This window comes from Priapulus caudatus, unplaced genomic scaffold, assembly GCF_000485595.1.
Source record: "Priapulus caudatus unplaced genomic scaffold, Priapulus_caudatus-5.0.1 Scaffold53, whole genome shotgun sequence".
In the NCBI taxonomy this organism is placed as follows: Eukaryota; Metazoa; Priapulida; class Priapulimorpha; order Priapulimorphida; family Priapulidae; genus Priapulus; species Priapulus caudatus.
The window spans coordinates 338,435-360,763 of record NW_014577114.1 but is presented as its reverse complement, the minus strand read 5'-3'; the positions used below and the strand labels follow the sequence as shown (position 1 = coordinate 360,763).

General features: G+C 41.9%; 2 protein-coding genes across 4 annotated transcripts in view; one reads left to right on the top strand and one right to left on the bottom strand.

The window, feature by feature from the left end:
- Positions 1–682: 682 nt before the first annotated feature.
- On the top strand, positions 683–14,019 carry LOC106820957 (MAP/microtubule affinity-regulating kinase 4-like). 2 transcript variants are annotated; one of them, XM_014825579.1, is made up of 11 exons: positions 683–796; positions 1,074–1,482; positions 2,767–2,938; positions 3,073–3,193; positions 4,053–4,108; positions 4,495–4,651; positions 7,936–8,063; positions 9,572–9,664; positions 10,663–10,901; positions 11,221–11,422; positions 11,632–14,019. In XM_014825579.1, the coding sequence occupies exons 2-11, from the start codon at positions 1,303–1,305 to the stop codon at positions 12,678–12,680; spliced, it is 2,397 nt and encodes a 798-aa protein (XP_014681065.1). In that variant the 5' UTR covers positions 683–796; positions 1,074–1,302; the 3' UTR covers positions 12,681–14,019. The 2 variants fall into 2 exon arrangements, with proteins under 2 accessions (XP_014681065.1, XP_014681064.1); XM_014825578.1 differs by having other exon boundaries at positions 10,648–10,901.
- A 3,692-nt stretch (positions 14,020–17,711) lies between these two features.
- LOC106820933 (yrdC domain-containing protein, mitochondrial-like) overlaps positions 17,712–22,329 on the bottom strand; it is a 20,887-nt gene continuing 16,269 nt past the window's right edge. The window contains exons 3-5 of one of the 2 annotated variants that reach the window (XM_014825536.1): positions 19,647–19,881; positions 18,050–18,192; positions 17,712–17,838 (exon numbers count right to left, since the gene is read on the bottom strand). In XM_014825536.1, the coding sequence (XP_014681022.1) occupies positions 17,775–17,838; positions 18,050–18,192; positions 19,647–19,881 (442 nt within the window). In that variant the 3' untranslated portion in view covers positions 17,712–17,774. The remainder of the gene's footprint in view (positions 17,839–18,049; positions 18,193–19,646; positions 19,882–22,329) is intronic. The other variant, XM_014825537.1, reaches the window with a different exon arrangement.

Here is a 22,329-nt window from a genome sequence, read left to right as displayed (position 1 = left end):
TAAAATGAACTTGGCAGCACATAAATTTCCCAAAATGACGTTCAATGCGATTATATTTTAAGCCAGGCGCAGCTGCGTCATGTCCAGACCGGGTTGCGACCGTGGAATTTCGTTTACCCTGGAACACCATTGAGTCATCTTACCCTAGTAAGTCCGCGGGGTTCCTTTTATCCCATTGTCCTAGCAAAGAATATGCTAGCTTCTCCTATGGTATAACCATGGACCGAGTCTGACACGCACTGGTATATAATAGGGGTTTCGTACTGGTATATAATAGGGGTTTCGTACTGGTATAAACGTGTTGTTTATACCACCGTGGTGTAGTCTTTCATCCGAGCTTTATGAACCCGTTGGGTCTCTCCTATCCTGCCATATCGTATGCGCTTATGATACCCTGGTGTAACTATGAGGACTCGCCTATCTTATCATAAGCATTTGGGTTCATCCTCCCACCTATACGTCGACTATAAGTGCCTAACTACCCTGCTGTGGGCCGAGGTTTTGTCCTACACCCTTACGATCAATGTATATGGACGTGAGCAAGATGAGAATGTAGGAGGCGAGCATGAGCGGTGTGTTGGCACACTCGGAGAACTGGATCTGGTACGGAAGATTCGAGGAAGAAGGAGTTTCTACAAAAGTCAGTCAGCGGAACGCTGACCCACCGGCGGTACAAGCCGCATAGGAAGGCACGCGTGAACGACGATTAGTAGTATAAAGTAGTACGTTGTTGTGGCATTTACTCACTGCACTGTCATCCTTGCTGAGATACAGATCGCCAGTTACGATAATACAGGTGCGTTGGACTTATATATCCGCAGTGAAGTACGCGCATGTAATGGCGCTGTTACGAGCTCTCTTATTGCAATCATATATGCGCCAATTACCGTATTATCATTCATGAGCATGCACAGTTTGCACACCATAGGCACACACGCATTATGCACGTATGCAACTACCGCAGTTAGAGGAAATCGGAGGGCCATGAAATCGAGTTTGCTATTGCTGGATATACTTACGTGTCGCACATATTAGACACGAGTTAATGTGGCGTTTTGGTGTTTTTATTGCAGACGCATGACCAACATAAGGGGTGATTTACGGATTTTCACGAGTAAACATTTACCCAGTTTGTCTGTGACGCACGGCAGGCACATAACGCGTAGTAAGGATCTGGATTCTTCTTCTGATTTCTATCTTCATCTTTGGATATGCATCGTCGACGCATGTTCAATGAGTGAACGACGTAAAGAATCGCCGTATATTAATGCAGTGAGTTCTTGCACTTCCTAAACGTGAAACATGATGACAACGACCGGTAGTACTGTTTGCCTTCCCTTGCAAGTGACCGATGTGGAACCAGAGCTGCTTTCGGGGTTCCCGCACAGCAAGCGCGTGGGCTGTTACATGTTAGGACGGACTATTGGCAAGGGTTCCTTTGCCAAGGTGAAAGAAGCGCTTCACACTCTTACCGGAGAGAAGGTGAGTTGATAATTCCCACCGTACCAAGTGAGTCAAGCGTATATATGTGGGTTTACATATCTTGTTTAGTTGTACATACGTGTGTGTGTCACAATACCACTATGAGTAGTCTTTGTAGTGTTATCAAATAATTAGGTTTGAAATAGTGATGAATGTTATCGCAGGGACTGGTACGCGTTGCAGCGTCTGGTTTGTCATGTTATTTAAATTAAAATGTGGGAACATTCGAAAAGAAAGATTTTGGTAGCAACAACTTATTGAAATGTGGTATATGAGTATAATAAATGTGTTCAGGTAGTAGCATTTTAATGTAAGCACAACCTTGCGAGTTCGCAGCAACACCAGACCCTACTCAGTAAATGCTGCTCGATCAGTGGTAACAAAAAAGTGAAACACCAATGTTTCATTCTTTGCGCTCTGAGTTACTATACTGCATTTACCGGACATTTTATCACAACGCGGAAAACTCTCAGAAGCAGTCAGTGCCGCCGTACCTTATGAATGTATATTATGAATGAATAGGCGTTTCCTACATTGAAATTGAATCAACGAATTCCATCGGCTTCGTTTTTGAACCCCGAAAATAATTTTCGAATAATGTTTAGGCCTACGGATACGTTTGACAAACTACAGCCTTTCTAGTTCATCGATAGTCTATATGGAGGGGCGGTGGTATATATTTAAGGCGATTTGTTGTTTGTTTGATTGTTAAATGAAGGTGTCGCTCTATGAACAACTATGTGCTTACGTCATCGATGTGTCAGATAATGATTTTTCCTTTTGTCATAAAAGAATTTAGCATGGCATTGTGAGAGCATTTTAGAAAGAATTATTTTTAGATTATGTAATGTTCACAGAGATCATGACTAACGTTTTAACTAGTGTGAAGTATTTTTCTTCGTGAAGAGCTAGGTGTAAAAACATTTATTGAAAATTATATCCTCACTGATAAAAAGGTGTGAACCTACCACGTTTTCCAGCAGGTGCGTAAATACATACACTGTCAACTACAGATAATATTATTCAGCTAATATAAGCACTATACATGTCGTGCGTCGGTTGTAAGACTCTGGATTAGTCGTGCTAGCTCGATCAGTATATATGGTAATAAAGGGAGCATGTATCTCTTCTTACCTATGAAATCAATAGCACTTGAACTATTGCAAGAAATTCCGAAAAACTAGAGCTTCTCGATGAATTATCATCACAATGAGAATAAACCGAAATTAAAGAACACGTGAAAGCATTTTTGAGGAAAATGTCAAACACTTTTTACCTATATAGGTGGCCGTGAAAGTCGTCAGCAAAAAGAAAGCAAATGAGGATGCTTATGTGACTAGAAATCTGCGCAGAGAAGGGAAGCTATTGCAGTTAGCTCGCCATCCCAACATTATACAGATCTATGAAGTTATGGAAACCGAAAACAGCTACTACCTCGTAACCGATATGTGCACAGGTATACGGGCAGCCGTGATATAGTATACCAAAAACTATAATGGTAAAAATATGGACATATATACATAGAAGGCATAAAATAAACACATCGTCAGTATGGTGCACACTCTAATGTTTTGTAAATACTATATGCAGGGGGCAACATGATGGACTATATATGCAAAAATAAGAAGCTGGAAGAGCAAGAGGTGCGTCACTTTATCCGCCAGATGATCAGCGCAGTTGATCATTTGCACCGCCATGGCATTATACACAGGTAACATACTAGGCAGTAATATATATATATATATATATATATATATATATATATGTATAACATAAAACATGTATGTATGTATGTGCGTATGTGGTGTGTGTGTGTGTGCGTGCGTGCGTGCGTGCGTGCGTGTGTGTGCGTGCGTGCGTGCGTGCGTACGTGTGTACGTATATAAGTAACGATGATCAGATCGGCTGGTTTTTGTAGAGCAGGTACGCACGTTTATGTGTAAAATACTGCCAATAATACGTATTGCTGATTCTTGGCCAAATTGAGGCAACTTCGCGTGTATTAATATCGATTAGTGTCATTTCGTCCGTCAATGACGTTTTCCTACTGGATAAAATTATCTTCCGGTGTTTTGTGGATATTATATCAATAATCGCCTAGGCAAGGCAAAGTAACTTGCTAAAAAGAATCAAATATATATACATGTATATATATATATATATATATATATATATATATGTTTAGGGGATATTTTGTGAATTTTGATAGCAGATTTTATCAAAATAAAATGAAACAATAACATACAATACAATCAAATTTGAGAGTTGTGCTTTCAAATTGTGATATATTTTGGTCGCACTACACAGTTACATTCACGCACTACTGTGTCTATGCAGGTCCTTCCTCCTCTATCTATCTAGCGCATACAATATTACTGATGTTATGTTCTGCACAAGTAGCTGTACAAAGAATCCCGTTCTGCATCGCGCATACACAGCTAACCACGCTGTCCACGCGGCCGGCTTAATCCTTAAGTGTTCACGTTTTCGCGAAAAAAGGCTTCACCTCGCGGTACAATTACATCGCGGACGCTCTACTCACACGCTATATATGATTCTTTTTTGTTTAGAGACCTAAAAGTGGAGAACTTGCTTCTGGATGAAAACAGGGACATAAAAATCATTGGTAAGTGGTTGTAATCGCGATGCAACACGGCTAACACAGACACGTGATGCTGGCTAATATTGTAGATATGACAGTGCTAAAATAATAACTTTAACACGAATTGAGCTATATAGAAGTATATAAGGGTAGGGTTCTACCTTAGGAAACACCCAACTATTGGCGTACATATCGCATGTATTCGTGATGGGCTACGAATACACTGAGACGTATGTATAGCATTCGGTGATCACGATCGTATATTCTTTCAAATATTCAAGCCGACACTGGCTAACTAATCAATTTTCCCCAGTCGTAAGGACGAGTAAAGACAATGCATCTAGCATGTCATAATTATGGCAATCCTATTCCCTTTAACGCTTGTGTCGCGCTATCATGGACGATTCTAGATTTCGGACTGAGCAACACACTGAAGGTGTCGACGGGCGAGGACGGGCAAACGATAGTGCAGGAGTTCTGCATCACACAGTGCGGCAGCCCTGCCTACGCCGCACCTGAGCTGCTGGGTCATAGAAAGTACGGTACCAAGGTCGACGTATGGAGCATGTAAGTGACTGATTTTGCACTGCGAACATATACTTCCAGTTTGCCCCTGTGCAGTCAATGCAGCATTATTAATTAATCGAATAGAGCTAATAATACCTTATTTATTATTAGCTCTAGGTAATATTGGCTATTGATAGAATAGCATCGAATACAATTACCACTGAGATATATATATATATATATATATATATATATATATATATATATATATACTACGGAGAATCGACATGCGTGACATTTCCATCGTGGCGATTTAATGTTTGTTTACGACGGGCAGCGAGTTAGTTAATGTACGCCGTACGTATGCATTCACGCATTCAGACACACACACACACACACACACACACACACACACACACACACACACACACACACACACACACACGGTGCGAACTCCCTGCGCGTCCGAGATTTATGCACGTATACGCGCGAATCCACTCACGCTCACACAGCGCAGCATTCTGGATCACGCTTGCGAAAGCACACAGACCGACGCGTAGACGCGCACACGTTCGCGTACGATCGAACCATAGAAATGACATAGATAGACTTATAGTAGTGTGTTCAAGAGGGCCAGGACACACATTACTCTCTGTTGGACAAATATATCGTTGTATCGATGTAAGTACATGCCGCGTGGTAACATCTGTTCCAGCACCAGTCATGGACCGACTTTATTCAAACTCACATTTCATTAAATCAATGAAGGGCCCTTAATACGGTCAATTACCTAATATTATAAAATATATAACATATAATAATGTGTATATAAATATTCTATATATTCTCGTAATTAATCCTTATATAACTGAAATGACAAGATGGCCGTTATGAATAATTGGGGTAAAAGTAAAATCGTAGGTCAGAAATCACGCAAATCCTAGAAAAAAAGCCAAGAGTGCATTGTGAGTTTACTGTGCATAATTAACGACATTTAGTATTGTGGCCAACATAAAAACCATCTGATTATTATAAACTAAATGTGTCCCGCGTAATTAAGGAGAGCTTTTATTACGCTGAGAGTCGTGAATATTTTACATCACCTTTATTGCGTATTTGCAACACCTGCCGTAGATACATGACCCTGCAAATTTAATCAACACATATGGCAGGTTGTTTCAACAGACTTGAATAGGCACACAGCTAAATTAAGCATGCGGATGCGCGAGTCTGTAGGGGTATATAATTATAGAGAACAAATACATGATTTGAAATTAAATTGGGATACTTAGTGCACAATCAATGGTATGTACATACACCCTCAAATCTAAGTTTCGTTCATGTTATCAGACATGCACGTCTTATTAAACTTCACCAAAATCGTTGGCGTTTTCTTGATAATGTACGACTCTGGTGCCAGCTGACGATGTTGCGCACATGAATGTTTATTTGGCGCTTTTCAGACCGGGCGCTAATCACAAAGATGTAATAATCTATGATAAGTAACTAACCATAAGACGTTTTGCTTGAGATAGATACGTATTCAGGCCCGTAGGCAGGTTTTTTTACGGGAGGGTGCGATCCAACGAGTATACGGACCTAACGAGCGCCGGAGGCGCCAGTCTCTAGGGGGGTCCGGGGGCATGCCCCCCCCCGGGAAATTTTGAAAATTAGGTTGTCTAAGACTGCATTCCGCGCGTTTTAAAGGAAGTATGATATGAAAACAGGCAGCCAAAAGCGAACCTCAAAACGTGGACATTTTTCAAATTTCCGCAAAAAAGTGGACCTCCGCAGCCTGTGGGGGGGGGGGCGCACCCGTCGCACCCCCTTTCCTACGAGACTGGTATTATAACTGAAACGTATAGTGAATAGTGAAATTCGATATTGCAATCATTTTTCTAAGAAAAATAGTTCACAATTTAATTTCAAGTAAAGTTTTTACCACAATTATTATTATCATTCCATGTCTCATAACTTAAAGCAAATTTAACCTAAAACCATGCATTAACCCAAGAGTATTTCTACCCTTTATATATACGTCATACACAGATGTTGACTTCGCACATTCGCAGTACGTCGATACACATGCCAGTTTTATAAATAGCACGCATCGCCAGCAGCGATCTGCGTCTGTTACTGTTAATTGGGTGATTCTCCAACTAGGGGGAAAAGTATTGCCCGAGCACTACAGTAGCATCGTGATTCATTATCTTGTCAGTTACTCAGTGACCATTGATTATAATGAGTTCCAGTTAAGAAGTCAACAACACAAGAAATGGTCTGGTTCTCATTGTGGGCAATATATTCACAATCCAAATTCAGAGGGCCATCAATTATGCATGTCCTATTCAAGGGTATCCTGAGAACTATTCAGTTTTTCTCACATTTATTAGTAATTATTTGGCTCAATTTACATTTTGCTGCCATGAGGAATATTTGAAGTATATTTTGTAAAGGTTTCAGGCATTTGGAATCCATACCTTTCCCTCAGTGGCCCAAAATAGCTTTGTCCTGAATTTCCGTCAACTCCGTTACAACTGTATAATGCTGCCATCGTTGCTATCAATTGGAACTAAAGAAGCAACCAATCAGATGCTTTGTTTCATCTATGGTTTCATAAAAGTTCTTTTCAAAATGGAGAAATAATGGACAACTGAAATTTGGAACTTTATGTGGAAAAAAGTTGAAAACAAAAGTTTATTAGCTTTATTCCCCGATCACCTGTGTTACACCTTTGATAAATAAGTAACCATAGAAACAAATAAAAATGAGTGAGATAATGAAAGCATTATATTCCCGTTTAAAAGTCACGATCGTTTCAGCACCCGGCAGTTAGATGCGATATTATATGACTACTAGGCACTTAGGATATGACTACTAGGCACTTAAAAAAAAAAAAACCCTAACCCTAACCCTAACCTAACCTAAACGCTAAACCTAACCTAAACCCTAACCCTAACCCTAAAAAAAAAAATTAAATTAAATTCAAGTGCCTAGTAGTCATATGATATCGCATCTAACTGCCGGTTGCATCGTTTCAATTCTACATGGTACCCTGGTGGGTGCACGGGCTAAAACAAGTTAAAATCATCAACTCCGTTACAGTCAACTCCGTTACAATTCGTTACATGTACGAAGTACAAGGTAATGAGTCTGCACCACCACCACCACCACTCCCGCCGTCGCCGTCGCCGCCTCCTTCTACTCCACCACTACCTCTACTATTAATTGTATCAAAAGTAAATAAAAACAAATATTTTGTTTCTATTTATTCCCGGTAATGATAGCATAACTATAATAACATTTATTACAGGAATTGTAACGCGGTTATTGCATGTTTGCAGAGGGGTGAACATGTACGCGATGCTGACAGGAAACCTGCCCTTCACCGTTAGCCCTTTCAACATTAAGACGCTTCATGCAAAGATGGTGAACAAGGAGATGAACGCAATCCCACATCACCTCAGCCAGAGTACGCGAGTCTGCTTTCATACTATGCGAATTAACAGGTTTCTTTATCCCACATACTGATGATGATCGCCATGCATTACAACATTTTAGATGCCAGCTAGCACGCGCGATATTACGGTATTTACCCAACTTGATGGCTAGTTTATATAGAAATTATCGGCAAGTGGATATAGTCCCTGAGTGGGTGAGTTCAAGCAAGAAGGTATAGTTAAATGAAAAGTTATGTGATACGTTGTGGTGACCGGATTAATATAGCAGGTAGGCCCCCCTATAGGCTCTGTTGATGACAGATACCGAAAAAAGCTGATTCGTGGATAGCGATAGGAAAATGTTTTGAAAGTAAAATTGCCAAGGGTTCTGGTTAGGTGATATAAATTTACCTGACTATATAATCATCTACGCATCTACAATTACAGAGCGTATGTAAGTGCAGTATACTCGTGAATGAATGAATGAACGAATGAATCAACCAATTAACAAATCAATGAACACACAGAGAGAGAGAGAGAGAGAGAGAGAGAGAGAGAGAGAGAGAGAGAGAGAGAGAGAGAAGGGGGGGGGGTATGGAATAAAAAATCATGCAATAAAGGGTAATTTAACTTTACGTAAAAATTACTTAGCATATATTGCAGTATAGTAGGGGGGCTTATGTCATTCTGTCCTTTTTTAAATTACTGGACCGTTGTTTTTCTTGTGCTTCAGGCATTTCTTTGTCTGAATTTTTTTTTTACAATTCTAAAGTTTTTTTCATCTAATTCGAGGCTTAGCGGTAGGACTTTGTTTAAAGTTCTGAAAGTTGATTAAAGTGGTGTTTTTAAATTTTAACTGAAAATATACGTACTGCTAACTTCCCATTTTAGTATACTTTAATAATTTGAAACTGGGGTGTCGTCCATATAGTATTTTACACGTATTTTATCCATTATAAATTATACCAATCAGATTTAATCGTCATCAAAAGTATCTTCATCGCTATCCGCATTCCCAGTATCTATGGTTTTGTGGGCTGCTCATTGTTCGAGCATCAGAGTTCCCTGGCCCAACAGAAACACAATTTTGTGCAGACAATTTCCTTTCTGCACAAGCAGGATTCTGGAATACATGGTTCCACCAACCGATGCTACACCCACCAGGTTATGTCACTGCTTCTGATGCTGGAGCTACGTCTGTTATTTTTGGAACAAACATGCCGTCTTTCTGTTCCTATCACTGGTGGTGAAAGCTATTGATTACCCACACGAGTGTAACACCAAACCATAACTTGCTAGTGGGCGTATATATATAATATAATATGTATATAAATATAAATATGTAGTGTGAGCTTCTCAGCTTCACCCTGATTTTTCGGTTATACTGAGCACGGATATAATTGGTCATTTACGTTTAAATCGTAAAATAAAATCGTAAAAATATTACATACGCCGAAACAGTTAACAATAGGAGAATGAGAATTCTCGGCGAATGTAATATTTTTACGATTATATAGCTTTGTTTACGCGGTCATTTCAGGTGGCAGAGCCTTACTATTAAAACTATTGACACCAGAGCCCGCGGAAAGAATCAGTCTCTCCGATGCCATGCGACACAAGTGGATTAATGAAAGTATGTCCACATTTTTATCTTTCTGCCTGCATGCCTGCCTGCATGGATGCTTACGTGCGTGCGTGCGTGTGTATCATATGTATGAATGAATGACCGTCCAGCCGGCTATTTCTGCGTATGCCTGTCCGCCCACATGTCCGTGCGGCCGTCCGTGCTTCTCCCCGTCCGTATATCCGTGCGTCCATCCGTTCGTATATCCGTATATCCATCCATCCGTCCGTATATCCGTGCGTCCCTCCGTTCGTATATCCGTCTATCCGTCCATATACGTCCGTATATCCGTCTATCCGTCCATACGTCCGTATATCCGTCTAAATAGTATCCGTCCATACGTCCGTATATCCATCTGTATATCCGTCCATCCGTCTGCATATCCGTCCATCCGTCTGTATATGCCCACCCCGCCCGTCTGTTTGTTTATCTGCCTGTCCGCTCAAACGTCTGTTCATCCATCCATTCATCTATTCATCAACGCATCCATCTATCATGCCATCCATCCATCCACCCACCCATCCATCCATCCATCCATCCATCCATCCATCCATCCATCCATCCATCCATCCATCCATCCATCCATCCATCCATCCACCCATCCATCCATCCATCCATCCATCCATCAAAGACGTTTTCGTGCTTTGCTTCTTCCAGGAGTACATTGTAAGGTTACTGGCAATAAGTTCACGGGGGCTGGTGGCCGGGAGTAAAAAAAGTAAATCATATCTTGTTAATAGGCAAATAGGTCTATCTTCTGGTGATATATATATAAGTTACTGATATCAACAACACGGTGAGACTAGTATTCTCTAATTGTCTAATCCTCTAATTCTAAAATTGCCGGTCCAAATTATTATAAATAGAGGAAGGCTAAATCCCATGGATTCTTTCTATGTTTTTTTATTCTGAAGATAACAAGCCCCTTCTGGAACTGCACATGTGATAAAATAGTACCTGTTAGTGACCTGTTCGAGCATTCAGAATAATAGCTCTTATTATTTCAGCATTTAATCAACCACTGAAGGCGGCGCCATTCCCAAACAAAGTCAAAACCGAGGATTTGAACTTCAGCGTTATCAAGCACATGGACGAAAACATGTCATTCGATGTTAAAGAAGTCGTCAGCCATGTTGTAAACAATCAGGCGAACTCGGGAGCACTGGCAGTTTACACGTTGCTAGTTCGGCGGTTGCAGCGATACCGTAACAGTCATAAGAGCGAGGCATCCCAAGTCTCTAACCAGGTGGCTATGAGGCACTTATGGGGGCGGTAGTGACGTAGTCTGTAGAAGTATTAGCCAATGAAGTCGCATACTTATTCATTCCAAACCAATAGCCCGTTAGTTAACTACCTTAATTCAAATAGCCATCGCTGATTAATCTCCATATATTTCCTACTGATGCTTTTACGACCAGCGCATTTTAAAGCATACTGCTCGTTTAATGATATTAACGTATATGTAGTAATGCAACACGCGGTTATTTTTGCCAAGTACATGTATAACGTTGTTTAGTTATTGTTATCATTAGGGGTTGACTACTACCATTACTGTTTCCTTCCAGAGCGTGGGTGCGTCACCATCACGCTATAACAAGTGTATGGCACCAATAGTCACGACCAAACAATCGACGACAGTGCTTAGTGGCGAGCAGAAAGCAGCATCCCCTGAAAGCATTCTGCAAACACGGGATGACCCGCATCAAGATGACAACCCACGGCCCAACGAAGAGGAGAAGGCACCACCTGAAACTTCTACTGCAGAAGGTAACATTCTACGCGACCGTGAACCACGCGCGAGCGTTCTAGCTGTTATCACTGCGCGTTGAATATGCATGGAAATATGCACGAGTATTCGTGTTTCGAGTCATCGTCCTCTCTATATCATGTATACTACCAAGAGGAAGATAGATGTGAAAATGCAACCGCGTTTTTGACGCAATTACAATTTTACAATTGTAAGTGTATTTTTACAGTGAAAGGCGGTCACGGTGATATGGAAGTAGCAGCTATGCCGGTGGGAGGCAACACGGGGATGGGAGACGTTACGATGGCAGATGGCGATGGAGACACTGGCATAGGAGACACCCTGAAAAAGGCTGACAATGGCAACAAGGCTCAAGACGAACTATCTACTGGAGCAAGCACGTGTGACTATCCTATACCAGTAACTAAACCTGCTAACGCCATTAAAGTCCCGCCGTCTTCAATCGCCGACGACCGGACAAAAAAAGCCATGGAAAAACTCAACATACTAGTGTACGGGAAGGAAAAAGAGTATTCGACAAAGCGTTCCGCAAGTTCAATGCCAAAAGGCAACACCATCATACAGAATACCTCTCTTCGCCGTGAGCTGAAGCCCGGATCTGACTTGCTGGATAATAAAATACTCACAAATTTGAAAGGTAAGGACAATGGCTACAGCGGTAAGGACAATAATGAAACCAGTGTAAATAAATTGGCATCCGTTGGCTTGCCGTGGCGTCGTAAACTCAAGCCGTCCATCCTGACGAACAACGTTAATTCTAGAGTGTATTTGTCGCGTACAAACGGCTTGGAGGTTGGTTACCTCACGAACCATTTGAAGAACTTCTATAACCGCCAACAACAGAAAAGAAAGAGCCGAACGCTGGCTAGGAATTTCAACATTAGCACAGACAAAGGCTGTAAAGTGACAGATAATCACAAGCTTCCGATGATGGTGGGAGTAAACGCCAATATGGTGGCGAAGCAAGTGATCACACGCATTGACACAAAGCGAGACAAGTCAGCTGTGGACAGATTGGAGATGACTGCAGCTCTCCGGAATGGAACTAACATTTTCCTGCAAAGCAACGATCAGACTCATGACAAAGTTGCAAAGATGCCGCCGTGGAGGGCTACGCGGGAGAAGACGGGAAAGTCAACTATAAAGAATAAGTTACAAGAGCTCGTCGACATGACGCATAAGGGCCCTGATACAGGCAAATTGTCCGGTACCTCAGACTCTAATATCCAAGCCGTAATCTTACCAATTATTAAGTAAACAGGTATTTCCGTACGAATACCTGTGCGCAAAAATATAATAGTAAAATTCCAACAAAAGTACGTTATCAGAACTTGCATGCACCAAATTGTAAATAATCAAAAGTAAAACTCAGTGCAGAATTATTGTGTGAATTGATATTGAATACACGTGTACGACTATTACGGTAAAAATGAGCAGTAGGCCTAATCTTGTTATATTCCTATGATACACATAACTATACAAACATCAGCACTATATTGAAATTATATTATATATTGAAATCAGAACCTGAAATTGCTTTATTAGAAAATGACAACCAAAATTAGCTATATGTACCTCTTTCCATATAAATAAGTTTCCTGATTAGAAGTCATCTAACAAAGAATGCTAATCATGCTAACCTATTTAGAAAAAATGTTACCTGCCTGTCACACGCCGCACCATCAAGTGCAAAATTGATTTAGCGTTAAGAAATTGTGTGCTGGTAATGTAACTATGCATGCACACACGCACGCACACAACGTAACGTATGATATCTGTATCTTTTTATGAGTCATTAATCTAGTATTTTCTTCACATGTGTAACGTGTCACACGACTTCAGATCTGATAACGTTATAGTAAAAGGCTGTTGATGCAGGACTGGGGCCTCAGCCAGAGATAAGCAGGCATCTGCAATTCTCTGTTAACGATTGGATGGGAATGCGATGTCATTGCATTTAGCATTAAAAAAGACAGGTAGCTTTATTCTATTACAGGATGACAATCGCATATAGAGCAATGGCAAACAATGCGGCCTGAACATCTCTGCTCTCTGGTCCGTTTCACTATTTCGGGGGGTTGGCTCCTGTAGTGGTCTGACAGCCGATCAGTCCGATATCCATAGAATCAAGAGTGTATAATATATAATCAGTATAATTATTATACACTTCTGATATAATCAATACTAGCTGTAACGCCGGATCAAAACACAGATATACCCAAGTACTACATGCAGATTGCGTTACTACACTACTCCAATAATTATTACTGGCTCACGTTAGATCATGTAGATGTATACATCTGGTTATATATAATCAGGAGTAAATCATCTGAGTTTTGAAATTCGTAATTATTTACTCCTGATATACTTAAAAGCAGTCTTTTACAAATATATACAATATATAAATATAAATATGTGTGTACAATATCAGAAATGCTGTTGGAAATTGTATTAAATACTGCGACAGATTACCTACTACTAGAATTTTCTGTATATTCTCTCATTTTAGTTTGGATTGTCATAGTGGACTCATCAAATCTCATCTAGAAATATTATACATGTAAAGGGCCGGGCACACTAGGCGATTAAATCGGGCGACAAAATCGCCCGATTCTATCGCGCGAGTCGAGTGGACACACTAAACGATTAAATCGGGCGATTACATCGCCAGTGAATAAGTCGTGCATGCATGTGCACGTAGACGTACGTGCGTGCGTGCGTGTGCACGTACACATGCGTGCATTCATGCGTGCGTGCGTGTGTATGTAAACGTGCGTGCATGCGTGCATGTGTGCGTTCGTGTGTGCGTGTGCACGTATACGTGCGTGCGTGCGTGCGTGCGTGCGTGCGTGCGTGCGTGCGTACACGTGCGTGCATGTGTGCGTGTGCACGTACACGTGCGTGCGTGCGTGCGTGTGTACGTACACGTGCGCGCGTGCGTGTGTACGTACACGTGCGTGCGTGCGTGTGCACTTACACGTCGGTACATGCGTGCGTGCGTGCGTGTGCACGTACACGTGCGTGCGTGCGTGTGAACGTACACGTGCGTGCCTGCGTGCGTGTGTGCGTGCGTGCGTGTGCACGTTCACCTGCGTGCGTACGTGCCTGCGTGCGTGTGCACGTTCACCTACGTGCCTGCGTGCGTGTGCAGGTACACGTTCGTGCGTGCGTGCGTGTGTGTGTGTGCAGGTACACGTGTGTGCATGTGTGCGTGCGTTCGTACGTGCGTGTGTGTGTGCAGGTACACGTGCATGCATGTGCACGTAGACGTGCGTGCGTGCGTGTGCACGTACACGTGCGTGCATGCGTGCGTGCGTGCGTGTGCACGTAGACGTGCGTGCGTGCGTGTGCACGTACACGTGCGTGCATGCGTGCGTGCGTGCGTGTGCACGTACACGTGCGTACACGTGCGTGCGTGCGTGCGTGCGTACATCACTATTACTACGCGCGCATGCGTGCTACGAGTGCGTGCACGACATACTAAACATCGCTATTACGTCAGTATCATTGAACAACTCTGATTGGCTGATGAATTGTACAATCGGGCGATTTTATCGCCGGCCCCGGACACACTAGGCGATTAAATCAGGTGACAAAATCGCCCGATAATATCAAAACGTTTTGATCTATGCGATGAAATCGGGCAACAAAATCGGGCGGCGATTGAGTGGACACACTAGGCGATTTCACGGCGATTTTGTCGCCCGATTTTATCGCCCGATTTAATCGCCTAGTGTGTCCGGCCCTTAAAGAACATATAGGCCTATAGAAATAACACAATGAAAAAATATATAATGTAAGAATGACGTCACCACTGTAAACTGGCTGTAAAGTCGTCGGGGGACATTATAACCAAAATATGAAAATACATTCGAGGGGAGAACGCATCGGCATATGTTAGTTTATCTACTAGTCTGCTATACGAGTCATGCGTGGTCATACAGGTCAAACGCCTTAGAATAAGCGACCAGTTCTGGTAAACGACTCCAGTCATTACCTAATTTTAGGGTGCCACTTTCCAGTGTAGAGAGAGAGGTGCGAGAGAGAAAGAGAAATAGAGAAAGAGAGGGAGAGGGAGAGAGAGCAGATGGAATAGGGAATGTGGTATGGATAAAGGAAAAGTAACAATAACGAAACAGAATGATCACATTCATGAACGGAAAAGTCATTAGGAACCAGTTCAAGTTGAGATGCGTTGTGAAGCCCACACATCTCCCATCTGTATCTATACCTACATACATATAATATTCGTGCTTTAAATCTGCAAGGATGGCTGTGAGCGCCATGATGATGCCAGCACTTGGTCATACATGTATGCGCAGAGTGGGTCCCGTGCTTTGCTCGAGTATAAGCTGGTATTGTATACTACACGAGGTTCCTGCAATTCGTTACTTATTTACACGTGGAATAAACGACGACATCGTGTCAGAAGTGAGAATCAGGTCTACATCATTAATAATAAATCACCTTCACTGAAGGTGATGATCTTGGATCAGTTAACTGCCAAATTGATCAGAATGGACCAGAGATGAAGACGGTGATAACTCTAGCTATAGCGTATCATATCTAGCGTAGCAAAACATCTTTGGTGAGAGTTAGATATTTTAAGATTGTATCAATGTTCGAGTTGCTATCACATGAAAACAGTAGTCGCACATTGTTTGCATTTGAAAGACATGGCCAAAAGTTTGCATCACTAAGAGTAAGAGCAACCAAATCAGTAACAGTCTGTGCACCTGTTTAGACATAAGGTTTCAGACAGTAGAAAAGGTGCAGCTGTTTGTAAAAGCTGTTATACAATGTCTGCATTGTAACCACTTTAAAGAGGAAGTTACAGCCACGAGAAAGATGACAGTTTCTGCAGATTGAACTACGATGGACAGATTATTGCCTAGGGACAGAAAGCATGACATAAAGTCAATGAACAGCCTTCATCATCTTGATCTCTTCCTCAACGAATGATCTCTTCCGAACTTCAAACAGGAAGGGGAAACTAGGGGGGTCCGGGGGGCGTTTTTTTTACCGTACCATTAATTAATGCGTAAAATCGCCACCACACCATAGACGGTATTTGGGGTTCTTGTATATATAAGATAGCCGAGTCGGTGTACAGTTAGTGTTGGGCTCGGTACAGGTTGACTGTTTGTACTTGTGTGTGGTCTGCAGTGTATGCCTGGTACGGTAAAAATACACTAGTCGGGTGTTCTGGTCGAACGGGAATTCTTGACGATCGTTTCCCGCTCTGTCAAACTTTTATTGTGGTGGAATTTAATCGGGGCAGAGGTAATTTAAACGGGGCGCAACGATTGAAACAGGGGGGAGTTTTCCCAAACGGGGCGCCCCGTTTGCAACGTAGGGAGAACCCTGCAAGGGTATAGGCCACAAGGAGATCTGGCAGTGGGTATCGGATAGTCCGTGGCGCTTTAGCTGTACCTCAGGTTATTCTCAGTGTGTGGTTTGCATGATGTTCCCAGCCGATTCACAGCAGCAGAAGATGACAGATTTACCCCAATGATTGTTTGGAGCCAGCATATAGTGGTGTTGACTATTTCGGTTATTTTTGTGAAAGGCTGGAACCAGCTAAAGATGTAAGGATTACTCTTTACCTGTATGACATCTACAGTATAACTCATTAGAGTGATTTTTTCATCAGTGCTCTCAGACAGGTTCTAAAGAGATGTCAAGCTGTTCATCAAAGCAAGAGCATCAATTAAATCGTTAAGTTTATCTGCTTGCGGAAGCCAAATCAAACCAGGGTGAACTTAATTGAGGAACCTTCAATGAGTTAACCTGAGGTTTAGTTAGACAAAATTACTGTCAGCATTTTTGAAGCTAAGATTGCTGTATAAATACCACAACTATTTAGCATAAATGTTGTACTTTGGGGGGGGCTCAGTTGAGCTCAGCCCTTTGTTTAGTTTGTTTTATAAATTGCCTCCGAGAGATGGCGCCACCTTCTTTAAATTTACGCCCTGGCCACGTCTGTACAACCTTAGCTCTAGTACGATAGCCCTTCGCTCCGCCGCAGGGCTATAGGGAGAAGGACGGGAAGCGGCAGAGCGAAGGGCTATAGTACTAGAGCTTGCGCAACCTTAGCTTGCCATACGCGATGCAGCCCCCAGCTACAACCCATATTTACTATATGTTCCAGGGGTTTGTTTTATAATAGATTTTCACCTTACACTTCGTTATTTCAGTTCTCTACCTCAGGCAATTGTATACATGTATGTACACTGTGATTATCGAAGATATAATGAGAATTACATGGATATTTCAACACAATAAACACTTTTTCATTATTATTATTATAAAATAAATAAAAGATTTAATGAATAAGATATATTTTTCAGTCTATTTCACAAGCTCCTGTAGGCTATACTTTTCCACCAGGACCTCCACTGTGGACCGGTAAGACCTGTTGAAATAACATAAAGACTGCATGTACAAACCTCGTTGCCACACCATGTGTGCCCTATTCAAACTGCATGCATCCACTTGTAACAGTGTACATGCAAGAACTGGTAAGGTAATTATATTCCAGAGCTCTAATTAAGCATCAAGACTATTAAATAGAAAATGAAATGGCAAAGATGTATGCTACGATTGGGAATAACTCCAAAACCCACCGATCCGTTCCGTTCCTGATGATTTTGAAGAAGCCTTCATGTGAAAGATCGATAACTGTTGAGCCTTGTCTTGAATCCTCTCCCACACTGATTGGTCCACCATCAATTATCAGATCAAGTTTTGGCCACAAGCATTGGAATTCCTGCGAAACACAACCCGATTAACGTAATTAACTTATAGTGATGTATGTTTGCTTTTTTGTCATAATCACAGCACAGTACTACAATACAGGAAGCATAGGTAGTAAGTCTGATTTCACTGGAAACAATAGCTTTTTACATATTCCAAATCTAATTGCACATTATTGGTTTTACTTAGACAACACGTCCATGGTGTAATAACCAACTCTTGTATCTGCATCGCCATATCACAACTAAGAAACCTTCTACACATAATAAATTATAGGTTTAATACATGCTTGAAGTTTAATCAGTGAAATATAGGTAATCATCCATAAATAGTTCAATAGACGAGAACTGACAACAGTCGGAGCTGTTCCGAGGAAATGTTAAGTTCTTGTGGTAAAACGTAACAATAATATCTCCAAACGTTGGCTAATTTTGGCATTTTAGGCCTGTGTATTTCTGCCACTTCTAACTCCCTACAATCACACAAATAAGCTAGATCAAACTAAAACAGCGACACTCACACTTGGTAAAAAGCAACAAAATCCCTAGCTTGCTCATAAAAAAAAGCTATAAAAATAGTCTGCTTTAGGAGCCACGTGACTGTATTTTGTGTGTGTACAGCACACACACAAAATGTACCAGCCAAGTTTACGCGAATTTTTGTTTCTTCTGAGCCCTGTTGTTCATCTGCTGTGGTCAGCAACATTACCTCGAATTCTACCTTTCTCTCCCCATGTGACCCTGCAGGATTGTTCTCGACTGTACTTTGCTCACAGGTCTTTCTGAATCAAGCTTGTACTGCTCTTACCCCTATGTGTTACACTCCAGTACGATGATCCAAATGATCAAGAAATTCTTCACAAAAGATTAGGGACATGATTACCACTACCAAACATTATCTCTGATATCCCAGGATATGATAATTAGGGAATGGGCTAGCAACTTGGGCCACTAATACACCAGTATGTGCATATGAGCTTGACTGGTGACTGTATTCAAGTAACATGCCTTAAGTATCAGCAATCAAATGCAGCACTGCTGTAGAATGACCTAGTAATAGACTTCACTACAGTTGTCACCTCACGCTGTTAAAATAATAACTATATAATCATATTATATTAGTTCCTGGCCCTTTTGTAGCTGCCACTGGCCAGACTGGCACTGGCACACACGTCAGAATATCTTGTTTGATTTTTAAAACGGCAGACACGATGGCATACGTGGTCAGGATGAGGGACAGAGTTGCCTTCTCTATCTTTGACATTAAACTATGACGAAACATTTGGACCTCTTTTATGACTTTTTAGGGCATGGAGTAATTACCACGCATGCTTTCCCATTATGGCAATTTTTTCCCCACGTTTTTCTGTCAGTGGAAAACCTAGAGTGCACGTGCACATGCACACGCAGACGTGTGTATTGTGAATAGAAAAATCTGATAAGCGTTCTTGCTTTTAGAGAAATGTACCTCTACAGAATTGCTACTGGCCTCGTTGCTCAAGTTGGCACTTGTCAGTGCTAGAGGTTCACCACATTCTTGTGCTAGCTGCCTAGCAAACATGTCGTCTGGTACACGCACGCCCACTAGTGCTGATTTCGGATTCAGCTGTGGGTTCAGTAGTGGTGTGCGTTCAAGCACTATAGTCACTGGTCCTGGCAGAAGATCATCCAACAGCTTGCGCGATACTGTAATTTTTGCCCACCTATAAAGTACAACAAAATATACAATTACACTAACTGTAAACTACTTACAATGTTTATATATACTAGCTGAAACCCGCGCTACGCGCGGGCTTAATGACTGTGATGTTTGCACTCTGTGCGGACGACGTAATATTACGTATATTACGTGCTTGTGATCGGACCGCTTGTGACAGATCGGTGTCCACGGCACCCGTACACTGTACAGCATTGCAGAGTTCCAAAAAAAAATCGGCACTGATGAAATTCAACTTGCACATCTCATATGGGAAACTATGGCCAAATAGCTACTGAATATATAACTTCATTATTACATGGTTATTTCTACTTACATTATGAGGCTTACACAAATCTCAGACACACAGACACAGAACAACACGAAATTGAAACCTGTTGAAACAAAACGAAATACCAACAGAACGAAAACAAAACAGCGCCCCCTATTTTCAGGCAAATGTTTACCTTTTTTGTGGTTTTTTTGTCTTTTTCGTGTGAGTTCTGTGTTCTGAAATCAACCCTCAGCTTCATGCGTCCTTCTTGCTCCGATGCTCATAATCAACTCAATGGCGCGTCTCCTATCAGTCCGCTCTTGTGTGAATGTGTTGGCATGCAGCTCGCGACTGATGCAGAGGCAGTAGTTTGTGCGCTGAAGTTTTCCGGTGACAGCTACATTTAGCTTCTTGCCTATGCCACCCATTGCTGACACGGTCAGCAGATCACATATCAGAAGCGGTGCGTCCCTTCAGTTGTGCCATATCAATGCAAGGACAAGGGATCCCATTTTCCTAGGGTTCTGACGATGGAAAACATCTGGGGGAACCCTAACTGTTCGCAGCTTTCCAAAGGTGGGCACGACGCACATGGTGGTTAGAGATTGTCTGTTGTTGGCGGCAGTGACATGACAGCCGCGTGGTTTCCCACGTTTTACGGGTGTATAGATTAGTACGCGAGCATGAGTCAGGAGGTGCTGGCAGTTTTGTCCATTACAATGCTGCAAGAAGTTGCTGCCCACACCGCATCAGGTCCGCTCAGTGACCCTCTCTTATCAACACGTTCAACACCATGCTATCCTTCTTCTGGGCCGATGGGCGGCTTCCTGGGTATGAATGACTTCTTTAAAACTTGGCCGCTAGAACACATGTGGGAGCAGAGTGCATGGGTGCTCTGTTTTTCACCAGTTGTTCGTGCAATAGAGCCATCGATCACTTGCTTAGGAGTCGAGGGTGAAGCTGACAGCTTTATCAAAGACGCGGGTATTATCGTGTTGATCTGATTGGCGCAGCCAATCCCTCATTAGGGATCAATGGATGAGATTGCTGGAATTCGTGTGCCATGGACGTGTGTGTGCTTGTGGCCATTGGGGGTGGTAGAATGTGTAGGTCGAGCTGTCCATATCCAAATATGCATCAGATATGACCCCCCCTTTTTTTCATGCCCCATAGCTGATGGGAGCCGCCCACACTGTTTGGTGCGCTCAATGTTTTTTTTTTCCCTTGAAGCTTTTACGGAACGCAGATGATGATTATAGTGTGCATTGCGCAATTCTTTTATTCAAATTTGAGTTTCGTGATGTGTTGGACTCTTGAAGCCTTAACCAAGTGGTCGGGCGCGTCGTCCATCTTGTGGCAGCCACGTGATGTACTATTGGGACGACTGCGGCAGGCTGGGGACTGTATAGTTACCTCATTATTTGACACAAGTGCTATAGAGACGCCAGTAGGTATGGCTGGTCTGGTAAACGATGTTAGTTGGGTAAAGTTACCAAGATCGTAGAAGAGTTTTGGTCGATTTCGTTAACTTCCGTGCCTCTTTCTGCACTGGGGGATGACCATGATGCGTTACTCTGTGATCAGATAGGCTATTTGTGACGCGTAATAAATTGGCTAAACGATATCCCGTGGTTTCATCTTTGTCGTTGATGATAAACGTATCCGTTGTACGCTTGGAACAATGTCTGTATGGTGGCTATTTTGGTTTACGGAATTCTGCGAATTTCGTCAATTTTGACAAGTTTTCCTGACTTTGACTTAATAGGTTAAACGTGACCTTTAAACTGCGAAAATACATCGAAATGGATTCTTTGAGTCAATCATCACCGTGTAGAAAAGTGAATCTATAACATGATTCTATGTCCATTAGTTAAAAGTTGTATTTTGACCCATATATGTAACCTTGACCCATTATGGTCAGCATTATTTTAATTTGACAACAATGATAATAATATTACTATATAACAATCAATCGGGGGAATCTACCCTTCACGCAACACATAATTTTCAGTTCAGTTAAGATATGATAGTGAAATTGGGTCCCGCAATTTGCAGCGAGTGGCTTGACTTGACTTTATAGGTTGATCTGACCTCTTAATCGCAGAAAGTAACATCAGAAATGGTTCACTGCGTCAACCTATATTAGAAAAGAGCTATCAATGATTCTAGGCCTATTAGTTT

Excerpts from the sequence above, each read along its gene's own strand:
- LOC106820957 (XM_014825578.1), top strand. The coding sequence starts at position 1,303 with ATGATGACAACGACCGGTAGTACTGTTTGCCTTCCCTTGCAAGTGACC. Across the intron at positions 2,939-3,072 it reads CGTAACCGATATGTGCACAG|GGGGCAACATGATGGACTAT; the intron begins GTATACGGGCAG and ends TACTATATGCAG. Across the intron at positions 8,064-9,571 it reads CCCACATCACCTCAGCCAGA|GTGGCAGAGCCTTACTATTA; the intron begins GTACGCGAGTCT and ends CGGTCATTTCAG.